General features: G+C 44.8%; 1 protein-coding gene across 1 annotated transcript in view; it reads right to left on the bottom strand.

Moving 5' to 3' along the window:
- RAB11FIP4 (RAB11 family interacting protein 4) overlaps positions 1-23,866 on the bottom strand; it is a gene marked incomplete at both ends in the record, with an annotated part of 114,817 nt that extends 90,951 nt beyond the window's left edge. The window contains one exon of the mRNA XM_082294199.1: positions 23,732-23,866. Coding sequence (XP_082150325.1) covers positions 23,732-23,866 — 135 coding nt within the window. The remainder of the gene's footprint in view (positions 1-23,731) is intronic.
- Positions 23,867-25,745: the final 1,879 nt, after the last annotated feature.

The following is a 25,745-nucleotide window of genomic DNA, read 5'->3' as shown; positions in this document are numbered from 1 at the left end:
GAGGCTCCATGCCTCTTTGAACAGCATCAGCACAGCTCTTTCATGTAGTTTGCATCCAGCAGTGAGATCAGGGAAAGCACCAAGACTGCACAAAAAGGAATATTTTGTCAGTGAGAAAAAAAAGAGCACCATGTATCTGGCCAACAGTCAGGCCATGAGCCGGCAAAGAAGGCAATTTCCCTGCTCCAGGGTGCTTTGTATCTTGATGATAAACTCTTGTGGCTAAATTGCTTCTGGCTCCCACCACGTGTCTCTCTGCTCCCTGTATATTTACACTGCTGCACTGGTGAGAATTAGGGAAAGGTACAATAACTGAATTACTGCTGCACTTGCAGATAACAATGGCAAGGCCTTATAAAGGCTGCACATGCTTTGTCTGGGATGAAAATGAATAAATAATAATAATTAAACAAAAGAAGAATCTAAGAGCATAGTGCCCATTGAATGGTACACCATGGAATGGCAGCATCAGCTCCAGCCAGAGGTCAGTCTGCCAAAGAAAGAGAAGGCAACACTCATACAAAGGGAAGAAATACTGGGAGGTGATATTTGTGTCCTTGCTGCTATCAATTTTATGGAATGTGGGTGAACAAGGGACTCGGGAAGATGAATGGCAAGTGCTGAGCTCAGGAGAAGCTGCAGAGTTTTACTCTGACAGACTTCTACCAACAGACCTCAGCCTAAAGCTGCACAAGAGCTCACTGGGGAGGTTGGCATGAGTGGAAACAAAGCAGGTGCTGCCCACCTCACCAATGGTTTGGTGTCAGGTGGCCAAACCTCCAGTGGGCTGAGATCCCCACCGACCCTTGAGCACCTTGCTGAGGGGTTCTACAGCAGATAGGGCATATTTCAAAGACAACTCTGAATCCTCAGACACTATAAGAGGCCAACAGCCAGGGCAGATTCACAGCAAAACAAGTGTAACCCTGAGCAGGCCAGCTGTGGCATGGGGCCAAAGCTCAGAGAAGTGCACAGGATCCTTTCCACTGACCCAAACACATCCTGGTCAGGGTGCAGAACTGGCAGTGAGGAGAAGACAATTACCAGCAGGTCCTTTTCACTCTTGGTCAAATTTCCCACCAGTACCAGCACTCAGAGGGAGAAGCGAGGCTTACCACAGAATTTGACAGAGATCAGCAGCTTTATGGAGCTCTGCCAGAAGAGGACCAGGGAGAAGCTGCAAACTGCAAGTGTCAGACTTTTGGAAAATTGTTTCTCTGTTCAGGATCTTCTCTTGTTTCCCTTGGCAGTGGAAAAAACTTTCCCTATAACATGGGATACTCTGTTTCTAGGACATGTCCTTCCTGCACTACCTCTCTAAGTAAATTTTTCATTCTTGTATACTTGACCTTTCAGAGTAAGTCATAGCCTTTCTCATCTGGTTCTGAAGCATTTTCCTGCACCTGTATTTGAGGATCAATTACTTGGTAGATCCAAACAGGAAAGCCTCCCCTTGCTCCAGAAGACACTTGCTGTGCAGGCTATTAATATCCTGCTGGACGTATTAAAAAGATATAAATTCAGTGCTAATACAGTGTGCTGAATTAAAGCCTTGCAGACTAAAGCCGTACGAGGACCTGTGAATCAGGTGCAGGCAACAGCTTTTCAAGGTTTCTCACCCTGGCAATTCAAACTTAAGATAGAACCTCTGAGCTGTGGTCTGATGGCTCATTTTATGCTTGGATACACTGCATATTGACAGCAAAGGGAATCTGTGGCAACCAGAGCTAAATCTGGGTTGTCGGCTAGTGCCTCAAACAGATGAGACAATCTGTCACTCCTTGAATAAATTATCTGCTCAAAGAAGGATGTAATACAATGCTATTCTCAAAAAAATCACCCTTTTCCTGTTGTACTTCCATGGTAGTTTAAGTTGCATCCACTGACTGCTCATCTGTGGAAGTTTGCAAACACAACTTGAGGCATTTACTGCCCCAGGGTCTTCCTTCTTTATCATTCAAACATCAGCAACTTCTCACAGAAGAGACAAGAAGCATCACTCAAGCCCATAATGCCACGACGCTGCCTCTGGAGAGAAGGTGAGACTCTGAAGCTTTAACAGCAAATGGATGGGAAATAAAAGTGGGAAGAGGAGAGGGATTTCTTGTTCTAAAATACACAGTGACACGAAGTGCAGTGCAGATCTCATCTGTATTCACTCTGCATCAAGCAAGTGTCCATGCAGCAGAGTGCTCCAAGATTCTTCAGTCTGTGACACTGGAAAAGTATCTCCAGAGAACAAGCATTTTCTACACAGTTCCTGACATGCTTTTCTCTAGTCCCTGCTGAACTTACAACAAACCTCCATCTTTTACAGAAGCAGATTTTTTATCTTTTTCCTGGATTCTGCTCTTGTCCTCACTGAAAGCAAAACTCTCCAAGTGCTTTTAAAGCATATAATGGCAAGTATGGAAAAAATCTGTGCCTTGTCTGAAAGGCCACGGTTTAGCCTGGGCAGGAGCTGCTGGCCCTGCCCCAGAGTGAGCATAACTGGTATTAATGGAATTCTGCCTGAATAAAGAGCTGGAGAGTGAACTCCTTGAGAGAGCCATCTCAGACTGTTTGAGTATGTCAAAAGAGGTCAGATATCAAGTAAATACTCAATTAAGGAAGGAGGACAATTAATTAGAAAGGCTAGTTCTGTGCTAAAATGGTCTGGATGGTATGCAAAACTCACCCCAGCACCACCTTCCATATAAAATAAGTCTCAGTTCTTGAAAGAGTAGCTCAGCTTTGAGCAGACCTGGGTTAAATTACCACCTCAGCCACAGACTCAGTGTTTTCATCATGGACAAGTCATCAGTCTCTTTTCATGTCCACTCCCAAACCCCCAGAACAGTGACAGTAAGTACATACTGGGACACTTAGACACACAGCAATGACCCCACATCTGTGTGCATATGCTGCTTTGTATACATTACAGCAAGTACTTGCAGCAATTACAGCACTCCAAGAACTCTAAGAGGCCAAGGAAATGCTTCTCTATCCATAGATTTCTTCTTGAAATAAGTCCTATGTGAAGGAATCTCATTACTGAAAAATAAAATGCTATTCCACTTCAGGTGCTGGAACAATACTATGGAGCTGGCATAGCATGGACATACGAAAAGAAGCAAATGTCTTATGCAGTGTTATATAAAAACCATTAGACACACCAAGCTGGCTGGTTTGAACCTATTTGGCCTCTGCTCTCATCTACTTCAACACAGCTCCACAACTGACATGCAGAGGTGGAAAGATTCTAAAAATAACCAGTGCAGGGAGAGGGACAGAAGCATGAGGAGGAAAATGTTTCTTTGGCCTGGCTGACAGATTGGGCAGCAGCTCCCAGTGCCCAAGGAACACCTGGTTCAAGTCCTGCTCTGTTAGCAGCCCTGCACTCCCTAACATCCTGGTGGCAGACCATTTCTGGAATCTAAACATGGCCCAAAGACATACATAAGACATGCGAGAAGGGATTTTTTTAATTCTGAGGACAAGACAAAAATTGTCAAATTCTCAAATCAGCCAAAAGAGAGCTCTGACATAAGACAAAATTTAGTTGTCAGTGAACTGATGTAGGACATCACACTGATGCTAAGTCAAACACATAGAGCTCTAATTCAGTGACAGGTATTTAACCCCCAGCCTGGTTAGCTTGAGCTCTCTTATATGAGCTGTAAAATTGGAACAATAAAAAAACCCCAAAAAATCCTCTGGTTCCCCAGAACAGACCACCAAGCCAATCCAAAGTCATGTTCTTGTATGTACGGCTTCCTCCTCTACTGGACTGTTCCAAGGCTCAGATTTGAGTCACAGCATCCTGTCACAAGTTTATGGCAAGCTGGAAGAAATACTGTTCTTCCCCACTTCCCAATCCCATTCTCATTTGACTACGGCTTGTTCCAATTCTTGCACAACTGATGCTGCATAAGTGAAAAAATCCTAAGAAAAGTAGTGAAACCGGTGTAATTGTTTATGCAGTTTAATGTCCCAGCACATACAGCCCATTTCATTCAAAGTCACACAGAGCTTTATACAGTACCTGGGAACAATTTGCAAGCAGACATAACACCCAGATTTCATCTAACACTTTCAACAACTTTTATTTTATCACTGACATTGACTTCAGGTTACTGCTGAGAGATGGGCAGATATGGTGAGAGCAGGAGATAAGGCATGAGATCCCACTAAAGCCAGCACAGCTGTGCTCCATCCCAAATTCTGCCCTTGCGAACTGAAAGTGTGTCCTGATAGAGCTAAAACCAGACAGAGAAGTCTGCCTAGATGTGCAGATCTTCCCCAGCCATCCACTAGAGTAAGACCTGAAACACAACAGCAGCACACCCAACACTGTGCAATCGTACCAGATGTAAGATTTAAGATTGGCTGGAGGTGATCAGAGCAAGCAACAAGAAGAACAAATCTTACTTCCTTCCCTATAATCAGAGGTTTTCTCGCACTCCTTGTGCTGCTTTCCCCTAGTGAAAGTAATAGAGGACAGACAGCTTGTAGTTCTCATATAATTATCAGTTGTCAACTCATCTGAAAGACACCCAGAAAGGCTCCTGCTGCGTCAGATGTACAATTAACTTGTTCTTCTCTAGCAAGGGCACTGCATGAGCGAGAGGGATGGAGGCTCTTCTTTCTCCCAGCAAACACATGACAAAACTGTGCTCTCAGTTCAAGCCTGGGAATGGCTCCAATTGTTTTTACCTCAGTATCAGTCTCAGTCTTTCACTGCACTGTCATTGATTTGTACAGAAAATCAGTTGTTATCCTACAGCCTCAGACTGTGCTTAGTGCTGCAGCTCTGTGTCCTGCTCTGTGGATGGCATTTGTACACACTTCAGCCCAAGCCTTGCAGGGCAAACCACTTCTCCCATATCCAACATGTGCATGCATGGTCCATTCAGACTCACGGGTCTGCAGCACTCCATTCACAAGAACACATTCAAACACAGCTTGGAATCTTGCAGTCAGACATGCTGGCATTACAAACTTTGGTTTAACTTCACCTCACCATGGCATAAAATAAACATAATTTGGCTTATTTGATATAACAAATACAGTCTCTGCTGCTGCAGCTGACCAGATCTGTGCTGTCATTTCACGGGCTCCTGAAAAGTCCCCTTGGGCTTAGATGTCACTTAGCGCTCAGCAGTGGCTCCCCAGATGTAGTGGGTTGAACCTGAGTTGATGGACAGTCTTTTAGACCAATGACGCTTCTCACAATTTACATATTTAAACCGCACAGAAAGGCGGGATTGCCCCTTTTGTCGGAGCTTGCCTGCTGGAAGGTGGGGGGGGGGGCTCCGAGCCTCCAGGCCCCGCCGGGCCGGGCCGGGGCCACTGCCCCTTTCCCCCTTTCCCAACGCTGCGGCACGGACCCTGGGTCGCTGCGGGGGACTGTCCCAGAGCCACAGGCAGCTCAAACCAGCCATGGACTGCTCACAGCTGGACCCATCTAGCGCGGCTTCTGGGGACAGGCGGGTCCCTCTCCTCTCCATGCGGAGCCGGCGGAGCCAGCGGGAGCCGGCAGAGCCTCCTGTCTGCAGCCAGCACACTTTGTGCTGAACTGAAGAGGACACCACGCAGCCAGCAGCACAAAGGGAGCGAGGCTTTCCCCACCGTAAAGCCTGAACAAGAACACTCTTCAACGTGGCGGCGTCAGAGTCAGAGAGAAAGAGAAGTGAGTCACCTGGGACGGAGCTGGAAATGGCGACGGGAGAAAAGAGGGCGGTGCCGCGATTCTCGCGCGGAGCTTAAAAACCTTCCTGCAGGCCGTGGTAAGAAACTGTAATACCACAAACTGTTTGTCTCTTTAATCCGTTTGAAGAACATGGGGGGATGGAGAATCCTCGTGTGGCCTGTGAAGATTGTGAAGAGTGCCTATGCCAGGCTATATAGAAGCAGTGAGAGGCTGTTAGAGACTTGTGGCGAAGAAAGCCTTTGTGTGCAGGCCAAAATAACTTATCCTTAAAAAGATTAATAACCCCATGTGATAGCCCATGTTTTGGAGTGTGAAGGAACTGTGAGATTTTTCATGGGAGAGATGTTTTACACACAGCAGATTGATTGTTTCCGGGCGGGTCTGCTGTTGGTGGCAGTTTGGGAACCACGTGCAACTGAAGAAAACCCTTTTTTCCTTAAGCATCAGAGAGAGACTTTTCAAGAACTGGAACACTGACTAACATCCCATGTTCTGTTATCCTTTGTGCGAGTTGGGTAAAAGGAGAGAAGTGCTGGAAAGGGGGGAGGGGGGAGGTTTGCTTTAATTTCTTGTTATTTTCTCTTTACTTTTAATTCATTAGTAATAAAACTCTTTCATTGTACTGCAACTGTTTAAGGTTTGTGCCTGCTTTGCTTTCTCCTAATTCTTATCTCACAGAAGGAAAATAAGTAAGTAATGAATATTTTGAACCAAAACCACTACACTTAATTGGTGTTTCTGCCTGGTTTCGAACTCAACCCGCTACACCAGAGTATCACACGACACGGCAGATTAATGCTTCATATTTATCCAAAACATTAGACTAACATCCACAGGCAGTGTCTGGACCGTCCAGTGCAAGCCCTGAATATGGGCTCAGCACTGGTGTGGATTTTGTCCTTTACGGCTTTTGGAATTAAGAGAGGGAAGCAGAGGTACAGGATATTGCAAACTCATGGCCTGTTTAAAGCAAGTAATGAGAGGTGCAGTGTAAGAAACCGAGGAGAATGGAATATTCAGAGGATCACGTGGCAGCAATAAAACATCACATTCTGCATTACTATTGAACAGAACACTTTATCAGATACTCTCAGTAAATTGCAATCCTGTTTCCACCTGCCCACCCCAGAAATAAGCTTGTGTCACACATCAGTTGCTGAGCAGAGAGGTATCTGCAGCCAGCACCAAAACCACCATACATCAATTGCTCCTGATCTTCAAAAGGACAAGATTTACACAACAGACAATGTCAAGATAAAGCACTAATTAAATAAAAGTGAAAGTCACTGGAAATTCTGCTTGGTATTTTTCATTTCATAAAGAGAATGGAATAAACTCAGGACCTACCAAAAAAAGGAAATATGCCACAGAAATCAGCACACAGCCAGAGAGTTCAAATTCCAACAGCAGAAAAAAGCAGAAAATCCTGTGTGAATAACTCATGAATAAAGATTTGGAATGAGGGAAAACACTTTAAGGATGAGCTGCTGAAGTCAAGCACAAACAGGGATCAGTGACACTAAAATCATGGAACTAATCGAAAGTATTTACTCTTGGAAGTGCAAAAATATAACAAATAGAGCTTTGAAAGTGCTGTATATTTCTAAAGCACTGGATTGCTGATGCAGTCTGAATACTGAGCTGACCACACCTGCCTGCCACTGCCCCTTATGTTTCTTTGCTCCTGCTCATCCACCAGAAGAGCTGATCCCACCAGCACTCCCACTCTCCACTGCAGTGCTGAGAAGCATACTATGATATTTAAGTCTAGAAGCGTATGGCCAGCCAGGGAGCTGCAATGTGCATGGAAAAGCTCTGTCAGAAGTGATGCTAGAATGGGAGTTCATCAGCCTTCCACCCCTGGCATAAAGCCCAAACTCCATGGTTAATAGCAGGGAGTGGAGATCACAAAGAATGGCAGGAAGTATGGTCCTGAGCATACCTAGGAAGAAATTCCCTGGAGCTGCTATTTTCATGAACAGCCAGAAAAGCAAGAGTGTGAGTTAAGTACAGCTCCCAGTTAGGGAGGAGGTAGACCAGGGTGTGACCAAAACAACAGGGATCACTGCAGGTCTCCAAAGGATGACTCATACACACACACCTTTCCCCTGTGCAGGGCTGTGGGGCTGGAGCCAGATGCTTAAGGATTCCTGCACAGCACAGCTGGGCTGGCATGCACCCCTTTGACTACATCCTGTGCACAAAAAGGGAAATTCCTGGTCAGGCAGAGAGATTAGGCAGTTTTCCGCAACAGCTGTTCATACCACAACTCTAAGAAGCAACATAAAGAGACCTGTAAATATTTAAAACAGCATTTATTAATGACTTCCTCATTTCTTCTGTATAAATGCTTCATAACTGCTCTGGGAATAGGGCTCCTGAGTTTTAAGCATAAACCAGTACAGCTGCTTTTTCTGTAAGAGAACCATTACAGGTCTGATTCCATCAATCAGCATTTCATTAAAGCTCAGTTACACCAGTGCTGAAGTAATGGAGAACAGAGTTAGACCCTTGAAATGTCCTTCAATCTGAAGCAATAAAATTCCTAAACAGAATTCACCCATCTACTAACAGGAAAAGAGAAATTCTTTTTTTTCCAGGTGATTTTCCATGAGGTCACTAAAGCCTCTGTTTTCTTTTGTTTGTGTTCCAGTGTTTTTAAGAGTGACAGAGGACAGACAGGTTCCCCCTCTTGTTATCTCTTTCATGCCAATAAAAAACAGAGTATGAGGCTTCTGGGATTTCCAGCAGTAAAGACCAAAGATAGGCAGTCTAAGATGAAACACCTTTGTTTTTGTTTGAAAAGATCAATCTTACCACAAGGACAAAGACAGGAAAACACTTAAACAAGAGCTCTGTTTGCATTGAAAACTTTCAACTCAAAGGTCCAGGTTTGGCTAAACCCAGCTCAAGCAAAACTGTGAATCTTGCGTACAATCAGAACTGTACCTTCCTTCACTGCCACAGAAACAGCGACCCTGCCTCTAAAAATATAGACTTGAGCTAGGTGCAAGTTTTTGTTCTTCCTGAGCAAGAAATTAAGTCAGGAACAAGAAGATCTGTCTTTAAGCAGTCGGTAGAGGTTAGAAATCACAGCTGTCACTGGTAAGAAAAAGTAAACACTGCAGAAAGACATGTACAGTAAGTGCAGTGGTCACAGTGTTCAGCCACTGCTCATTAGTCTTTTGCATTTAGCAATGCAGAGAAATCTGCTGATATCCTTTGAGACTATTTTCATCCTTCTCCCTTCTGCACTCACTACAGCTCATCCATTAACATTTCTGCTGATTGCCCTTTAGCTGATTTGAAAGTGCCAGAACTGATTGTTTGCTGAGTCTGTCCCATAATTTTAAAATCCAAGCACGATTTAAACATACTGAACAAGCACCAGGAAAGATACCTTATTCTCTTCCACTTTGTCCCAACGATTCTGACACTTACTCATTTTCCTTGCATCTATTTTTAGCTCTGTCCTAACAGCCATGGTCCTTGGTAAAGGATGGTCTTCTAAATACATGGCTGATTCTTTTCCCCTCCTCTTCAAGGTACTTGTAGCAAATAGATAAAGCTCTGCTCTGGCCATCCTCTGTGGACACAGGGAACCCTCCTAAAGTCAGAGGAGCTCCACAAAGACTGTGGCAGATGACCACAGCATTCTTCTCTAACTTTACAGATTGGTTTTCAGGCAGTTGGTTAAGCTCTGGTCATGAACACTCAGGGCAAAGAGTGAAATGAAAAGCAACTTATGTCCACTTCATCAATCCACATTCAGTCTTTTTACAGCACGAGAAAGTAAGATGCCACATTTCAGGCTGTAGTGTCTGACAACACCCCATCTTTGATTTGGGAAGAAGATGGGATGGGGAAAATGCATGTAAGAAAAAGTCATTTAAAGACAACAATAGCCCTGAGAGTTATGAGTAATTTGGCCGATTTCCTGACAGATACAGATATGACACTTTCACATGATGTGCTGCTGTGCTGACTAATGCACCACTGCAACAAACTGTCACAATGTGTTGACAGACCTTCCCTAATGAAGAGGAACCCGTTTATTTTATTGTTAATCCTCCTACTGTAAATCAGCTTTGTGGAATTGCGTATGTCCTTAAGTTCCCAATGCACAGATTACCCAAGATGCAGACATTACTACATAGGCAGTGCACACACTCTGTACACCTGGAGAATTTTCTACATATCATTTCCTGTTTCTCAGTTATTCCGACTAACCTAATTGCTCTTCACTGCAAAGAGCAGGGCTCTCTGGGAACCAGGAAGTGTATTTGAAGCTCACCTTAGGTGTGATGTATTCCAGCATGTTTTCTGCACCTGGGTTATTTTAAAAGGTCAGATATAATTGCAAAGTGTAGATGGAGGGTACCTGTATCAAAAACCTTCTCTTGAGCATTTTGTTCTGTAGAATGTGTATATGAGCTTCCTCACTGCTGTCTGTGCCTCAGGTAGAGCTCAGAGAGCCTTAATGAAGCGATAGAGCAGTTTAATTTTCCAAATAAAAATATGATTCCTCTCATTAACTTGAATTTATTTAAATATCTGAATGTTTTATGCCAAACAGAAGGAGTCAGTGGCTTGAGTCACAGTGGGTAGCACTGGGCTGTTGGCAACTAGAGCCCCCAGTTTAATCAGAAATCACTGCCAAGGAACAGACAGTGTTTGCTTCCAGACCAAGTAGGTGGTCAGAATATTTTGTATTATCATCTAGTCTGACAGCATTATCTCAAAGTGTTGACTCAGACCTGCCTTGAAGATGCACTTTGGAACATCTTGATCAGCAAGCCCATTTCCTTCCTAGCCCTGCTCTGCTATTCAGACTCCCACCTTGCAGGAATGCTGAGCAGTTTAGCCCCAGTTCAGCACAACCACAAAGCTGAACTGCCAGTGCAGAATTCTGCAGGTTCCATCTGTCAAAAAAACTTCCTGGTTCTCCATTTGCTGTTTCCTAGCATTATGCCCTTAGAGCTGTCTCCCGGAGATGTGGCCCTTGCCTCATAAGGAATATTATGCTATAGCTTGGGAGGACTGATTCAACAAGATCCTGGCATTCCCCTCTAATATCTTAAACGTTTTGCACCTACTCTCAATAGCTTCTTCCACTACTTAGCTCTTACAGATAACAGAATCAGACAATAAATTAAATGCCTTATTGGAGAAAACCTGTAGCGGTGAATAGAAATGGTAATTTTTACTCCGCTTGTAGAATTTAAGAATGAAATGTACTTTTGCTGTAGAATTCTATAGGATGGTTAAAACCCTAGAAAACTGTCGATTTTTACATCCCTCATGCTTTCGGATTAATTTCCAGACAATCTTGTTAAAATGGATGTCCCAAATCATACAGGACTCTTTGAGGGGAAAAAAATATGGTTTAACTTCGACATCACAGCTATATGCATTCAGTTTGAGCATTTTATTCAACCACACTCCTGTTCAACAGAAACCATTTTTATCTTCACACATCCAAACTCTACTAATACCCCTGGGAGCACCCATCTCAGTGCTTGGCACAGCTGAGGCCTGGTTTTTCCTCTCCTTCGTTGTCTTTACCAACAGTATAAATTCTGTCACGCATTTCAGACTATCCATCAGTGCCTGGCTACACTCAGGCAGAGGAGAAGCTGTGCAGGTTATACCAGACTTCCTTGCAACAATGCTGTTTTTAATGAGATCTTCCCCTGCCTTTCAGGGCACCTAACACCGTTTATTTTGTTTGGTTTGGTTTTCTTCGAATTGATCGATTTTCAGCATAAGTAAGGAAGCTTATCAAGCTTGTCAGCATCACAAACTCTGTAACTGCACACTGTAATATCAGTGGAATACCAGAAGGTCCTGGTTGCACATGGATCATAAGCTCAGCTTTGGTAACAAATGTGTTCCTCCCTTTTCCCCACTTCAGGAAGTGTTGACCATCCCCAGGGCTGCCCATACACAAAGTTGCTGTGGCAGGTTTATACTCACTACACCTAAACCAGACACATTCCACAGCAGCCCTGTCACCTCTCCCACTTCATCATCAGCTGTGATTCAGTCTTGGCACATGCAAGGTAGCAAAAGGCTGTGCCCAGGAGAACTATGCTGAGGTGCTGTATAGACCCTTTTTGGTTAAAGATTTTCACAGAACTGCCAAATCCTTTTTTCTTATCCAGCTACCTTGAACTCAGATTTTCAAGCTAATTCCACAGAGAGCTCTGGCAAGAAATCTCTATTGCAAGCAAAAATATCGAACTTAGAACACTTTATAGCCACGTTGTAGGCTATTCTTAACTTTGGTAACTTTGCACTAGCATCTTTATTTCCCTTTCCCACTACTCTTGTGAGTAGTATTTCAAAAAATAAGAAATTAAGAATTATTACAGGATGCTGAGTTGCTCAACAGGGCCCAGGAAAGTCATGCATTTCTTGTCTGTTCCTGCATGAGCACGGGCTCTACGGTCAAATTAACATCATGACTCTCACTGACACAGATTTTTACCATCTCAAACCTTGTGTTCATTCAGAAGAACCTGGGGAGCCACCTTCTTCAGCACGAACTTAGTTGATAAGTGCTCCATCAAATACTTCTGTTACTGCACAGATTTGAGCCTTTTACCCTAAATTAAAACAGAGCCTGGTGCTGCCTCCCTGCCTACAGGGCTGGGGTAAGCAATAGCTCCCAGATTCCTCTGCAAGCTACTGGGAGATTTCAAATCCCCATCTGACACCCATTCAACTCCATTTGATGTTCACAAATGGTGATAAGAGGACAAGATCTGAGCATCCATACAGCATGGTAAAACCTGTCTTCTAACGCCACCAGTTGCGCATTCGGTGTATCACACTGTTGCATTCCTATTAGCAACAGCAAAGAGGAAGAAAAACAGGGATGAGAGCAGCACTGCTCCTCTACCACTCCAAGACACTCTTTTTGTAACACACGCTGACTGAGAGCCAGGGCTGCTGGAATCTAAGCCTTTGTTTCAGATCTCCTACCATGTGGTAGACCCTGAATATTCATTACCTATTAAAAGCTTTGAAAGTGTATATTCATCCCACAATCAAGTGAACTGATTTATTCACACAGCTGAGTCACACTAATTTACAGTCTGTGACCTAAATCTATTAATTCGGCATGAAAAAACCCCAGTCTATTTTATTATTTTATTTTCATAATATTGTTTGAGCAAAGATGAATATTTTAAAATTGTGTGGGATTTTTCCTTCAAGCAGTGCTGACACACAACCTGTACTGAGTCTGCCTTCCTTGCTGGTCCCAAGAAGTGGTGCAGACATTGCTCATGTTATCTGGCATGGAGTGACCCATTTAACAGAGAGCGCACAAAATCTTCATGGGAATTACATCAGCCCTTTAGTAAGAGTCTGCAGTGCCAAGCAGCAGATATAATGGAAACTCCTCCTAAAGAGAACTATAACTCCCTCATTAATAACAGAACGCACAACGGCCAGTTCTGACAGAGGGGAAAATTGCTCTGTGGAGAGCAATGTGTTATTGTGTCTAGCACCTCCTGAGTCTTTTCCTAGGGCCAAAGTAAAATTTTACTAAGTCTCTTCTGTACTTGGGGAAATAAAATCACATTTTCAAAAATGACTGGAGCATTTTAGAGCCATTGACTTTTAGCAGAACTAGAGAATCATTAAATACAGTGTAGGGGGTAACATTTAAAATGCCATCAAAATTTAATCTTTTGACAGCCTCTCCTTTCCTCCCCATTTGATAGCTGTGATATTCCTCGAGTCCATTGCTGATATCATAAATAGCCCCATGAGCTCCTGAAGAAAGATTGAGTTTTTAAAAGGTTGAAGTTCAGTCCTGTGCTGAAATTGCAATCACAACCTAATTACAGTGTGCACTGAGCACAAGCTTTGGGTCTTAAAATTCATTTTCATTCCAGGCAGGCAGTTTACTCCTAGAAATCAATTCTTGCATGTGGGTATTAAGATATACACAAGTACTCCCTCAAACACTGACACCCTGTTTCACAGGGTGCACTTCACCAGTATTTCCTCTGTATTCATTCACTTCTATATGTTTGCAATCCTTTTGAACAGAACATCCGTCTTCCCCCTTCCCACCGGGATCCTTCCGCCCAGTTGAGTGAGGGAAACTACAGGCTAGAGTTGATGGTGGCACACAGTGCTACTGACAGCAGGCTCACCAGAGTTAAGCAGGAGTAATGACTAACAGACTGATTGTAAAATGGGTAAGTTTCTATCAGCAGCAAGAGTGGGAGAGAAAGCACAGAGGAAAAAGAAGAGAAAATAAAGTCGAAATAGTATTTAGTTAATTAAAGAAATACCTTCTGTGACTGGCACACCCGTTATTCAGTGAATGACACAACCTTCTAAGGCTTTGTGAGCTGTAAAGCAGTTACACAATGTGAAAAGGGAAGGGAGGTGCCAGCTCAGTGAGGTTCCATCTCACAGGCACCTTCAAAGGACCCCGAGAACACACCTCTTTATACAAAATCACCCCTCCCAAAAGGCCAGTTCTGCATCTTTTCTCTGCACAGGATGCTCAGTCTGGTGTCCTTGTGGGCTCAGGAAACATCTCTGGATGCCAACAACAGTAAGTGCCAGTGTCTCTTCCGCCATCCTGTGCCATCCAGAAGTTTGGAAGATTAACCTCATGCACATGGCCTATCACAGAACAAAATAAAACAGGGCAGGGAGTGGCGGGTGTGGTGTAAAATCAGACCTAATGTTTCACAACAACCTTCCCCCTATAAAAAAGGTATTTGAAATGTGCCTCTTTACACTTCTTCCCTAAAATAGAGACATCAGCAATTTCTTGCCATGGGAGGAGTCTACTCTCCTACTCTCTTCATCCTGTACCATAAATCCAGGGAAGCAGCTCTACAGAACAGTGCAACATCCACAAAATGCAAGCAGTATCAGGCACTGAATTAGGAGTAGTGTCACTGAACAGAACATATTGTTAAAGACCTGCTACAGCAGTCAACTGCAATAAACCCAAAGGTAATTTATAGCCACATTATTCCACCAACTCAATCAAGCAAGCTTTTCACCTGAAATGTTGTGTAAATCATTTGTGTTTATGACCACTTAGACCAATCCCTTCAAAGTTCCCTTCCCTTCCAAACAGGTGCTATTTTGCTGTAACACAACCAGAACTTAACAACCACCCTCACTTAAATAGGAGCACCCACCAAAAAGCACAAGCCATGGTGAGTCAAAAACTGAAGCTGTCCCTGAATATGGAAGGAATAAATCCAGAGAATAACGCAATAAGGCCAGAACATCATGCACTACTTCAACCAGTCTCCAGCAAAAGCAGTGCCCAGGCAGAGCTGTGATGTTGGCAGAGTGACAGTGGGGATTACAGTCTGTTCATGATGCCTCCCTTGAGGCACCATCGATTCTCCTGCATTAAATATCCCTGCTGCCTTCCTCCTCCTCCTCAAACCATTCTGTGGCCCCAAGCAGCAGACTGAGAGCAGCAATTTGGCCCTGCTCGTGCCAATGCACCAAACATTCAGTGCCCACCCCAATGAAATAGCTGATACAGAGCATCACCAACCTCCACCCACACAGGGAGCACCAGACAGGAGTGCCAAAAGGATGTTTCCACACACCAGGGCTATCGGGTTCTGAAAATGTCCTTAGAATGCCACAGAGGAAAGAAAATTATTTTTGGGAAAATAAGTGCAGTTTGTCGTAGTCAAGTCAGATTTACAAAAAAAGTACAGTAAGAGAAATCACATGGCCTACGCACAAAGAAAAAGCAATCTGTGCCATGAGCTTTGGCAAAATGCAAGTAATTTGTGAATATTCGACCTTTTCCAGAGGTTATCTGGGTGACTATCTAAATCAAGAAACAAATGGTCTGCATCTGCCAGCATTTGTACCAGGACAGTAACTTGACCTGTGCCAAATTCTCTGTACATAGCAAATTGTCTTTTCACCCACTGGAAAGACATCATGAGCTTGGTTAGAGCAAAGCTTCCAATCTGGCTGACAGATGTCCAGAAATCCTCTAGAGTACCAGCAGAGTCATCAGTCAAGGTGACTACAGGACACAAGAGAGGCAGTAGGTTATTGATAGAGATCAAAATCTACTACCCTCAAAGTCACACTGGCCATTACAGATGCATTGACCTTCAAATTTAGACCTACCCAAATGATAGCTGTCAACAGCAGACTGTTCAAACCAGTTTCATTCTCTCTCTAAACAAGCCACGTTGGACTGTCTGACTGGAAGCAAATATCACAGCACTTTCCAGTAAAATGCACCCCACCGTGCAGAGGAGTTTGGTTTTGGCAAAGGGCACTCAATTCCCAGGTGAGGAGGCAAGATGCAGTTTTCCTCAGTGGAAACTTCCATGCCTTGTAATTGCTCAGCAGGAAAAGCAAAACTGACATTATCAAAGCTCCTTTGAAGATGTGTCCCAAAGCACTCCTCAATTCCTTATTTTCAAGCAATCCCAAAGAGAACTGAGGAATGAAACACACAATTCACTCTTCGTGCTGGAGGCTAAAATTCACATTTCCCCCATGTCTGGCTGCAATAAATGAATCACAGCCAAACAAACATTCATGGACCATAATCCTAAATTCTCTTCTACCACACTTTAAAGCTGTTCCTGCTTCCTACAAAAACTCACTGATTTTCTTTTCCAGCAGATTACATTGTCTAATCTCTTACACAGCTCGGCATTATTCATGGTTTTGCTTTACCTGTTGCTTTATTTTCCCCACAGCTCTGGATAACTGCAACCTGAACATAACTCCAGTTAGGCAGAGAACTGAGGAACATATTTTCCCTTCCTCCAACATCCACAAATTCTCTGCACTCGCTCAATATACAACTTCGTAAAAAATTGATTTTTCAGCTTTCTCACCAAGTAAAGGTAATCAAAACCATTTTTTCTGTTTCATATATCTCAGAAGAAAATGGAAAAATGTTTTTTGTTGAGCAAAATTTCATGTTTTGGAGCATTTTCACCTCTTGTTTGCCAAATATTCCACTTCAAATTTTGTCAATAAAAAGCTAGCATCATATGAAATCCATCAAGATATCATACTTATAGAAAATTCCAAAAGGTGAAGTTAATTACATTCTTTAAGGCAAAAATAATGTGCCAGACTCATAAAGCAATTGTTAAGGAGTCTGCATAAAGTGTGCAACAAAATTCTCCAACAAATTTCTCCTGTTCCCAGTAGGTTACAACATTGAGAAAAGTGGCCTTAGCAACATATCCCAACATACACATCCTATATATTAGGTTTAAAACTGCCCATATAGTCACTTACTACAAAACTAGCAAAGTCACCAATATTTTAGGACAGTTTCCCCAATCTATTATTACCGCGCAAACACGTGGACAAAGCTGATTGCACGTTTGTTTGGATATTTTATCTTAACAGAAATGCCACTGGAAAACAATATCCCATGTTCCAGAAGCCATCTGGATCCCACTGGGGAGGGTCAGCTCATCTAGAGGTGGTGGAACACCACCAGAATGCCCCCCACATAGGAAAAAAACAAGTTTGACAATGCAGATATATGTGTGATGTTATGGAATACTTGAAAAAACACATATGTAAGCACTGAAATGTAGATACTGACACCCCTCTTTTCACCAGGCCAATATCCTCTACAATCCAGAGCACACCATTCCAGTACCTTTCCTTCTATTTTCAGGAATCCTAACAGAGAAAAGTCTCACCTGTTTCTAAGCTTTTCACTTGACCCCCTAAAACCATAATGCGTCACCCAAACTAAACTGTCAAAGCAGCTTTAAAATCCAAGGAGTACACTGCAATTTTTCTAGTGCCTGCATCTACCCTGTCTCCCTTGCAGTACTTTGACCCCACAGTTCAGCCTTGTCTCTTATTCTGGGGCTGAACATCCTTCAGAACTGAAACAGATTCAAGGCTTAGGACAGAGCCCTGCTATTTTTGGTTTTAACTGCACACAAAACATGAAATCAGCACTCATAACTCTATAGAAACACTTGCATTCTCTCCAAGTGAGACCCTTCAATTGTATCTTGAGTAAAAGTGTATCATACAGTGCTTGGTTTACACTCACACTGCTGTTGTAAAACCGTATGTTGGAGTAGAAGTGATTGTGTCTGATGCTCTTTTTTATCATTAATGTGCTTAATCACACCCTGCACTGAGTTAACCACGTTCAGGGATGGGTATTTACTCAGCAGCCTGTGCCAGGAGCTAGGTCTGAGATCACGTGTGTCCCCAAATACTGCATACTTTAAGAACTGTTAGAACTCCTGAGCAGACAATCTGATGGAAAAATCAGATCAAGTATTTTAAAATGTTTGTGAATATCAGCATTCAAATCAGATAAAATTAATAGGAAACTATATTGTCAGCTGCACAGAGAATAAAAACATTAAACATTATAAAGCAATTGATTTGTTTCCACTTTGTTGCTACAAAAGCACTGCTGCTGAGTCAATTGTGTTAAACTGCAGGTAACAAAGCAATTCAGAAGCAAAAAAAATTTCTGTATTGGGGATCACCCCCCACAAATACTAGATTGCAGTAGCTTCTTCTCCCTCCAAGATTTACCCTCCCTTCCAGCAATTTTGTTTAAGTTGCTTTTCAGAGCTTAATCATATTAGAGGAATAAAATCAATACATGTGAGAAATCCAAAATCCTCTGTAGGACTTGCAAGAGCAAATTTCTGGAGAACATGCAGGCATATCACAGACAAAGAACACCAATTTTACAACTTAACAGCATGGACTGAATCAGGCATGGAGGGAGAAAAATTTACATAGAAAATATCTGGCCTTGCTTGGCAGCTGAATGTTTTAACGCACCACTTGCATATGCTATCTTTCGTTCTGTACTGTCTCCTATGCTTCATTCATGCCTTTTTTTACTTTTGCTTTTAATGATAAATCAACACAATATCACTGTACCTGTGCTAAATGCAAACATTGAGGTCACGATAAAACACAGTCATTTAAATATCAAGAATTGCTATCTAAATTGATTACCTTTCCTTCAGGCATTAAGAATTTACTGTTTCAGATCACTGACTTGTATTGCAAAATGCAGCAACAATCAATTCTTAGCTGTATGTGCATCAATTCTTAGCTGTACCCCTCAGAGCTCTTACCTTTTATATGCAAACATTACATAACAAATTAAACTCATGAGCGCACAACAAACCCACAGCTCCTCTCTCCACCACAGTGCTTTGGCAAACGTTTCATTAACACTAAGTACCAAGCTTGCTTTATGTCAGCTGTTTAGAAATACATGCTTAGTTTCAGCATATACCAAAAGGCTATTTTAAACATATTCACTGCTAGCTTGTATTGAATTAGGAGGCTACAGTGGCTGTACCTTGACTAATCCATAAACTGAGTACCCCACTGTTCCACTTCAGAACTGTATTTTTTTCAGTCACTGTAAATTATATTAAATATCTGGGTCATCAGCAAATACAGTTTTAAGGAATCTGAATGCGTGGCAGCCTTGCTGCTGCCTAGAAAACACTGTCACGTGGGAGTGCTCTTTGTATCCTTGTTAATGTCTAGGCAAATATTTTATTTTTTCTTTCAGTAATTATTTCCAGGAAAAGCAAAGAAGAAGTATGTCCTTATGAGAATGGCAGTATCACTTGATAACATCCTTTTGTTTCCATGTTTCAGTGCCAAAGTCTCTTTCTCATGACTACAGACTCATGTTACCAAGAAGGTATGAGCTAATCTCTGTCATCATGTACACTGACAGGAATTTTGGTTCCATTAATTTCTGGGTGCAACTCTGAACTGCAACACTACAGCCAGGAGCCTGAAATTCACCCAGACTCCTCAGAAAGACTCTGGATTGTCAGGCAGTGAAATTACACTCCTGAAATTACAGGACAAGCTACTTCTGGAGTGGTTACAACAGAAGGACTGTTTGGAGTGTGACAGCCTCAACTCCTGGAACACATCTGACAGCAAGTCAAAATGAAGCACCAGGAGTGCCATTAAACTCAGTCACAGCCACAATCTATGGCCAGGACAGCACTTGAGGTTGATGCCTTTAACTTCAGCCCTGAATGAGGCTGATGATTGAAATTAGCAACAAACATCTCCCTCTATCAACAGTTTCTTTTGGCTGGAAATTTTCATCTGTTCATGAGAAATATGTGAACTCATTTTTAGCTATTTCTGTTCCACACCACTAATAGACCATTGACTTTAAGTGAATTACTGTCCACTCCTGTGAATAATTGATACATTTTATTAGCTGCTCAAGCTCCCTTTCAATTGTGACACTGCTTCAAGGTGATGAGCAGATCTCGCCATGACAAAGATGACTGTGTGAGCACCTGCACGGTTTGCATGCCTCCAAAAGGTGAATACCTGCCTCAGCAAGAAGTTGTCAACACACTCAGCTTATTTCACTTGTTGCTGAAAACTCAGTGTGGAGTTTAAGTAGAATCTGGCATAATGAAACATCAACTGGCACTACTCTGAAATACACATTCACACAATCCCCTGCCAGAACTGGGGCTTGCTGAACATGTCACTCACAATGCTCCCAGACGCTTGGCTGCTACTGCAACTCTCTTCCCAGTGAAAGGGAACCAGATGGTGAGCGACTCTTGGCATTTCTCAGCGTTATGTGAAGTGTTTCTTTAGCTAGTGAGTACATGCCATCCAGTCAAGTCGCTTTGGAAACAGCCCTTCGTGCCTTTCTTCAGATTTCTACACAAATGGCAAACACCCCATTCACGAGGAAAGTCAGACCCAAGCACAGAACCAGAAGTCTCAGCTAGGAGTTTCTGTTGTCCTGGAGACAAAGAAGCATCTACGAAGGATTTATTTCATCCTTTGGTCCTGTTACAGCCTACGAGTGTTCAATTGCTCATCAATGTCCATGAAGAAAGATTGATGAAACCAGCTCAGTTAAGTGCCCACAGTCATATGGGATGAGCAGAGTCCAGAATGCCCAACTGCCTAAAAGTACGAGTTCCACAACTGTTTGTACATGCAAGCAGTGCTTGACAGCCAGTCGGGTCTGCTCTAAATTCAGGAATTCAGAGACCTGATTCTGTTCCCAGCTCTGCCAAATCAATACAACCAAATAATTTCTTCCTTCAGTTGAACCACATGCTTTGTATGGCAAAGCAAAAGCTTGCAAGCAAACTTGCTAGAACCTATTAGAAGCAGAGGTTTCAAAAGCCCATTAAAAATAAAATAGCAAAGTTAACCAGAAACGTTAAAGTTTATTATTTTGACTGTGCGAATAAGGACTGCTTTGCTTGAAGAGAAAGCTGCTGCCTTGCTGCAACCTTTTTGCCTTAGGGCAGTTTTCAGAGAGTTGTTATCTTTCAGAAATAATAAAATTCAGCATATTGACTACACACCACACAAGAAAGAAAAAGGAAACAGAAAGAAAAAGAAAAAAAACCAGAAAAGGCTAAATGCCCTACAAACCCTACTGAAGTTAGTATTAAGAATTTATAGACTCCAAACTTTGGATGGTGGTGGCTCTGAGGAGGTAGAGAAGAGCTGTGTGTACCCTTCAGGCACAATGGAAGGGACAAATACTCTCTCATTTCATAGACATGACCCCAGGCTACTGTTGGTAAGTATCAGAATTACTCAGTACACAGTGCTACAAAACAGGACCCTTCCTGTGGCCAGATAAGCTCTATAAACAGATTAATATTCTGTTTATATTTGATTATACATGAGGGCAACTCAATCTTTCACTGATGCCCATGGAAAGATTTCTTTTGAATGTAAAGGAAGCTGAGGTGGATGAGGCCCAAGAAGTGTAGCATAATCAAAAATATAATTAGTTTTTATCGACAGCAAGTATGTTCTAATGTGTTAAAGGGAACTGCTCCCTAACGGTGTCTCCTCAGTTTAATTTCAGGAGATGCATTTCCATACAGAACTTGGTAGGTTCCTGCACATACAAGGTTGAAAGCACTGTGCTACTTGGGAGAGTAGATTCTCACCATCCCCAAACATCAACTGTGATTCATCACACAAAGAGTTCGCTTTTAACAAGCCTTTAAACTAGAGTAGTTCACCTACAGTCGTTGTTCCGGAGCAAATCTGCACTTGGAAAATTGATTCTGTATTTCACTAGCAAACGTCTTGGGGTGATTTACAAATCCCATTTACTCAGCTGCTCCTTTGAAGTCAAGAGACTTCCAATACCAACTACACCAGGCACAGGGAAGTAAACCAGAACAAGTTATATTATAACACTGATAGATAAAGAGATAAGATATTTATAGATAAGACTTCTCTATCCCACTTTTACAAATATCTTATCAAGCACTGCCAGTTACAACTGAACAAAACACAAAGCAAGCGTTTCTCATCACTGGCACTCTGTGCCTGCCCAGCAAGGCAGCCCATCCTGAAACTACCACTGACAACTTTTCTAGTGCTCTCTTTACGGGGATTTCCAGTTTTCCCTTTCTCTTCATTTAAATATTTTTCAACTAATATACTCCAATTCACTCTAAGCTTATGAGATCATCACCTGAATCCTCCTTTGTATCTTACAGAACCCACTCCACTCTTGCAACCTGAAAGATTTCTAAACCCAAAAAGGATTGTTATGACCATCAGTGTCATTCTGCTGCAAAACAGCCAGTGGATTTTCATCATTCTTCCTCAGTGCTGCACAAGAAAGTCCCTGATCTGCCTCCAAATAAAAACAGTAGTGCAAAAAGCAATTTGGATGCAGTTTATCTAGCAGTAAGGATTTTAAAATACTTCTATTAGTTTATATAAAATTATACAATGAGACAAATAAACCCCTAATCAATAAAAGTTGTTACTATTACTCATTTCTCCTTATTCTGCTTGTTAAAACCAGAAACTGCATCTTCTCATTAAGAAAATGTTTAAGACCTGTGACTATCTGTAAGAAATAAGCCTTCTGTCTCCTGATTTCCTGATTTAATTCACAAGCTGTGTTTCATTAAGAGTGGTAAGCCAGAAATAAGTGATTTGCTCCAACAATTACTTGAATTCACTCTGGCTTTGCTGCCTCTTTGGCATCCCTCTATAAACTACCGTTTTATTAGCTCCTCACATTAATTTGTTTTATTGTAGTTTAAAAGGTTGTTTGATACTGGTTTTCTGAACCCCATCCTAGTCCTAACTGCACTCGTCCCCCCAGCACCCAAAGTTGCTGGGCGCATTGAGAAGCATTGAACAGCGAAGTGCAACATCCCAAGACTTCTCCTAGGAAAGCGTTTCTTGCTGGTTCATTTCGCTGGAGCCGCAGCCCTTGACTGAATCACTGGAGGGAACGGTTTCCAATCAGCGCATGTCGTCCCCTCATTGTCTCTGGCCCGAATCCCACTCCCATCTACACTGATGTCACGATTTACACCGGTCCTACTGACGCAACGGCTCTGCCGAGACCGGTGGCGCGACTCCAGATTTACGCTGTGTCACTGAAGGGCTGGAGGGAGGCAGGGATGGAGCCCTCGTTTCCAACCCATCACCCGGCGGTTTTGGGGTGCCTGGACAGGTGCTTCCCTGACTATCCAGTCACTGCCGGCACCGCACTGGCTCCGCTCCCAGTGCCCCACGGAGCCCGGCACCCCGGGGAGAGCTCGGCTCAGCCAGGACGGACAAAACCCAGAATAAATACACCCTCCGAAAGGCACCGCGACCGGTCCCTGTACCCCAGGGGAGCGGGACCAGGTCAGCGCGGGGGTCTGGGCTGCCCCGAGGGACGGGAGATGCTCCGGGACCCCCTAGGGAAGGAGGGAGCCGGGCTGCCTTTGGGGAGGACTCCACGGGAAAGGGGGAAGGCGGCTGATGGCCCTGAGGGAAGGGGGCTCCAGGCCGCCAAGGGGAGGGCTCTGGGATCCCCCGAGGAACGGAGGGAGCCCGAGCCGCCCCGAAAGGAGCGGGACCGGGCTGCCCTGAGGCACGAACCGGGGGCTCCCTAAAGGGACGGGGCCGCGGTGAGGACAGGTGGGTGACGGGGCGGCCCGGGCGGGGTCTGGCACAGCAGGTGAAAGTTGCGCGGGGGCCGGGGATCGCCGCACTCACCTCATCCCCTTGGCCGAACTGCAGCCCCAGGGCGACGAAGTGCTCCACCCGGATGAACCCGTCCGCATCCTCATCACACACGTCGAAAACCTCCTTGAGCTTCCGCAGGAACCGCAGCAGGCTGGCCGGCTCCATCGCGGATATTAGCTGGAGGCCGGCGGCACGGCCGCGGCCGCAGCAGCCATGATCGCCCGCGCCTTCAGCGGGTGCGTGACATCAGCTCCGGGGAGTGGGGAGGGAGCGACGACGAGAAGGAGGAGGAAGGGATGGAGGGAGGGATGGAGGAGAGCGGAGGGAGGACGCGAGCCCCGGCGGAGGGCGGGAGGGAGCGACGGACGGGAGAACAATAGGGCAGAGCTGGAGGACGGAGCTGAGGGAGGGGCGGCCGCCGCCGCTAGGGGGCGCCGCGGGCAACAGGGAGGCCCCGGCGAGGCCGGGCGGGAGTGGGGTGGGACGGGAACCGCGGAACCGGGGACAGCGACAGCGGGACCGGGGGGACCGGGGGGACAGCGGGACCGGGGCAACCGGGGGGACAGCGGGACCGGGGCAACCGGGGGGGACAGCGGGACCGGGGCAACCGGGGGGACAGCGGGACCGGGGCAGCGACCGCGGGACCGGGGCAGGGACAGCGGGACCGGGGGGACCGGGGGGACAGCGGGACCGGGGGGACCGGGACAGCGGGGCCGGGGCAGGGACCGCGGGACCGGGGCAGCGACCGCGGGACCGGGGCAGGGACAGCGGGACCGGGGGGACCGGGACAGCGGGAGCGGGGCAGGGACCGCGGGACCGGGGCAGCGACAGCGGGACAAGGGGGACAGGGGGGACAGTGGGACCGGAGGTCCAGCGACAGCGGGACCGGGGGGACAGCGGGACCGGGACAGGGACACTGGGACTGGCGACGGCGGGACTGGCGGGACAGGGACAGCGGGACGGGATTTGGGAACAGCGGCGATGCAGGGAAACCGCCCCAGGAGCGAGGGAACGGGCAGGGAGCGAGGCAGGATGGACAGGAGAACAGCAGCTGCAGCCCGGGACGCAGCCGGCCTGGCATCCCCTGGGCTCTGCGGCAGCGGACGGACCCGTTTGCACCCCCTTCACTGCTCCGTACCTCAGTCCGACACCCCAAATAAACCAGTCACACTGCAATATTTTTTCTTAGAAAAAGCCTGGTCTGAACAGTTCCAGGCTAGAGGGGAAAAGTCGAGTGTAGAAGAGTTAAGGGGTAATTAAGGCAAAGCAGAACAAGCGGAGCTCCCCGCGCTCCGTTGCACTCAAGCGAGCAGGCAGAGCCATGGGAAGGATCCCCTCATGGCTGGGCTTGGCTGGGGACTCGCACTGCCCACCCCCGCTTTAACGAGACAGAGCAGGTAGGGAAGGGATGTCCCTGACTTGGCAGGATTCCTCATTAAACCCGCCTGCAACTGCTGTGCTCCATGGCTGGGTTTTAATTTGATGTCTCTGCTCTGACCCTTTTCTTTCTCTCAGGAGTGTTTTGGACTGTCTTTGAAGCCCACAGCTGTGAGCTGCCAGAGGGGAGACCAGGAATGGTTCTGGTTTCTGCACTGTGCCTCAGACCAGGCATGATGGGTCCAGCTCTTGTGGAGGAAGGAGCTCTGGCTGAGTCAGGCTCAGGTACTCACTGCCTCTGCCAGCAGTCCTTTCCTGCTGTAAATGGTGAGTGCCGATGACCATCATTCACTGAGTGACATTCTGTAGGTGATTGATAACCAACTAAAATCCAACTAAAATGAATGACCATGTAAGTGCAGTGGGTTTTGAATCGAAACAGTATCCATTCATTTCCTTCTTGCAGTAAGAGAGGTCCATATGGCCCTAAACAACCCTGAAAATCCCATGATTAGAGCAAGCTGCCCAACTTTATCTCTTTTGTAGAAACCAGTGTGTTCTCAGGAAGTTTTATTTCTTTGAGCATGATTCTCTCATCCCTTTTATGTGCAAATTCAAGGTTTGGAAAGAGGCTGGCTTGACAGCCCTGTAGCCTGTAAGTCAGCTG

Source organism: Coloeus monedula (genome assembly GCF_965178545.1).
Source record: "Coloeus monedula genome assembly, chromosome: 19".
NCBI classification, from domain to species: domain Eukaryota; kingdom Metazoa; phylum Chordata; class Aves; order Passeriformes; family Corvidae; genus Coloeus; species Coloeus monedula.
This window is presented reverse-complemented; position numbering and strand designations above follow the sequence as displayed.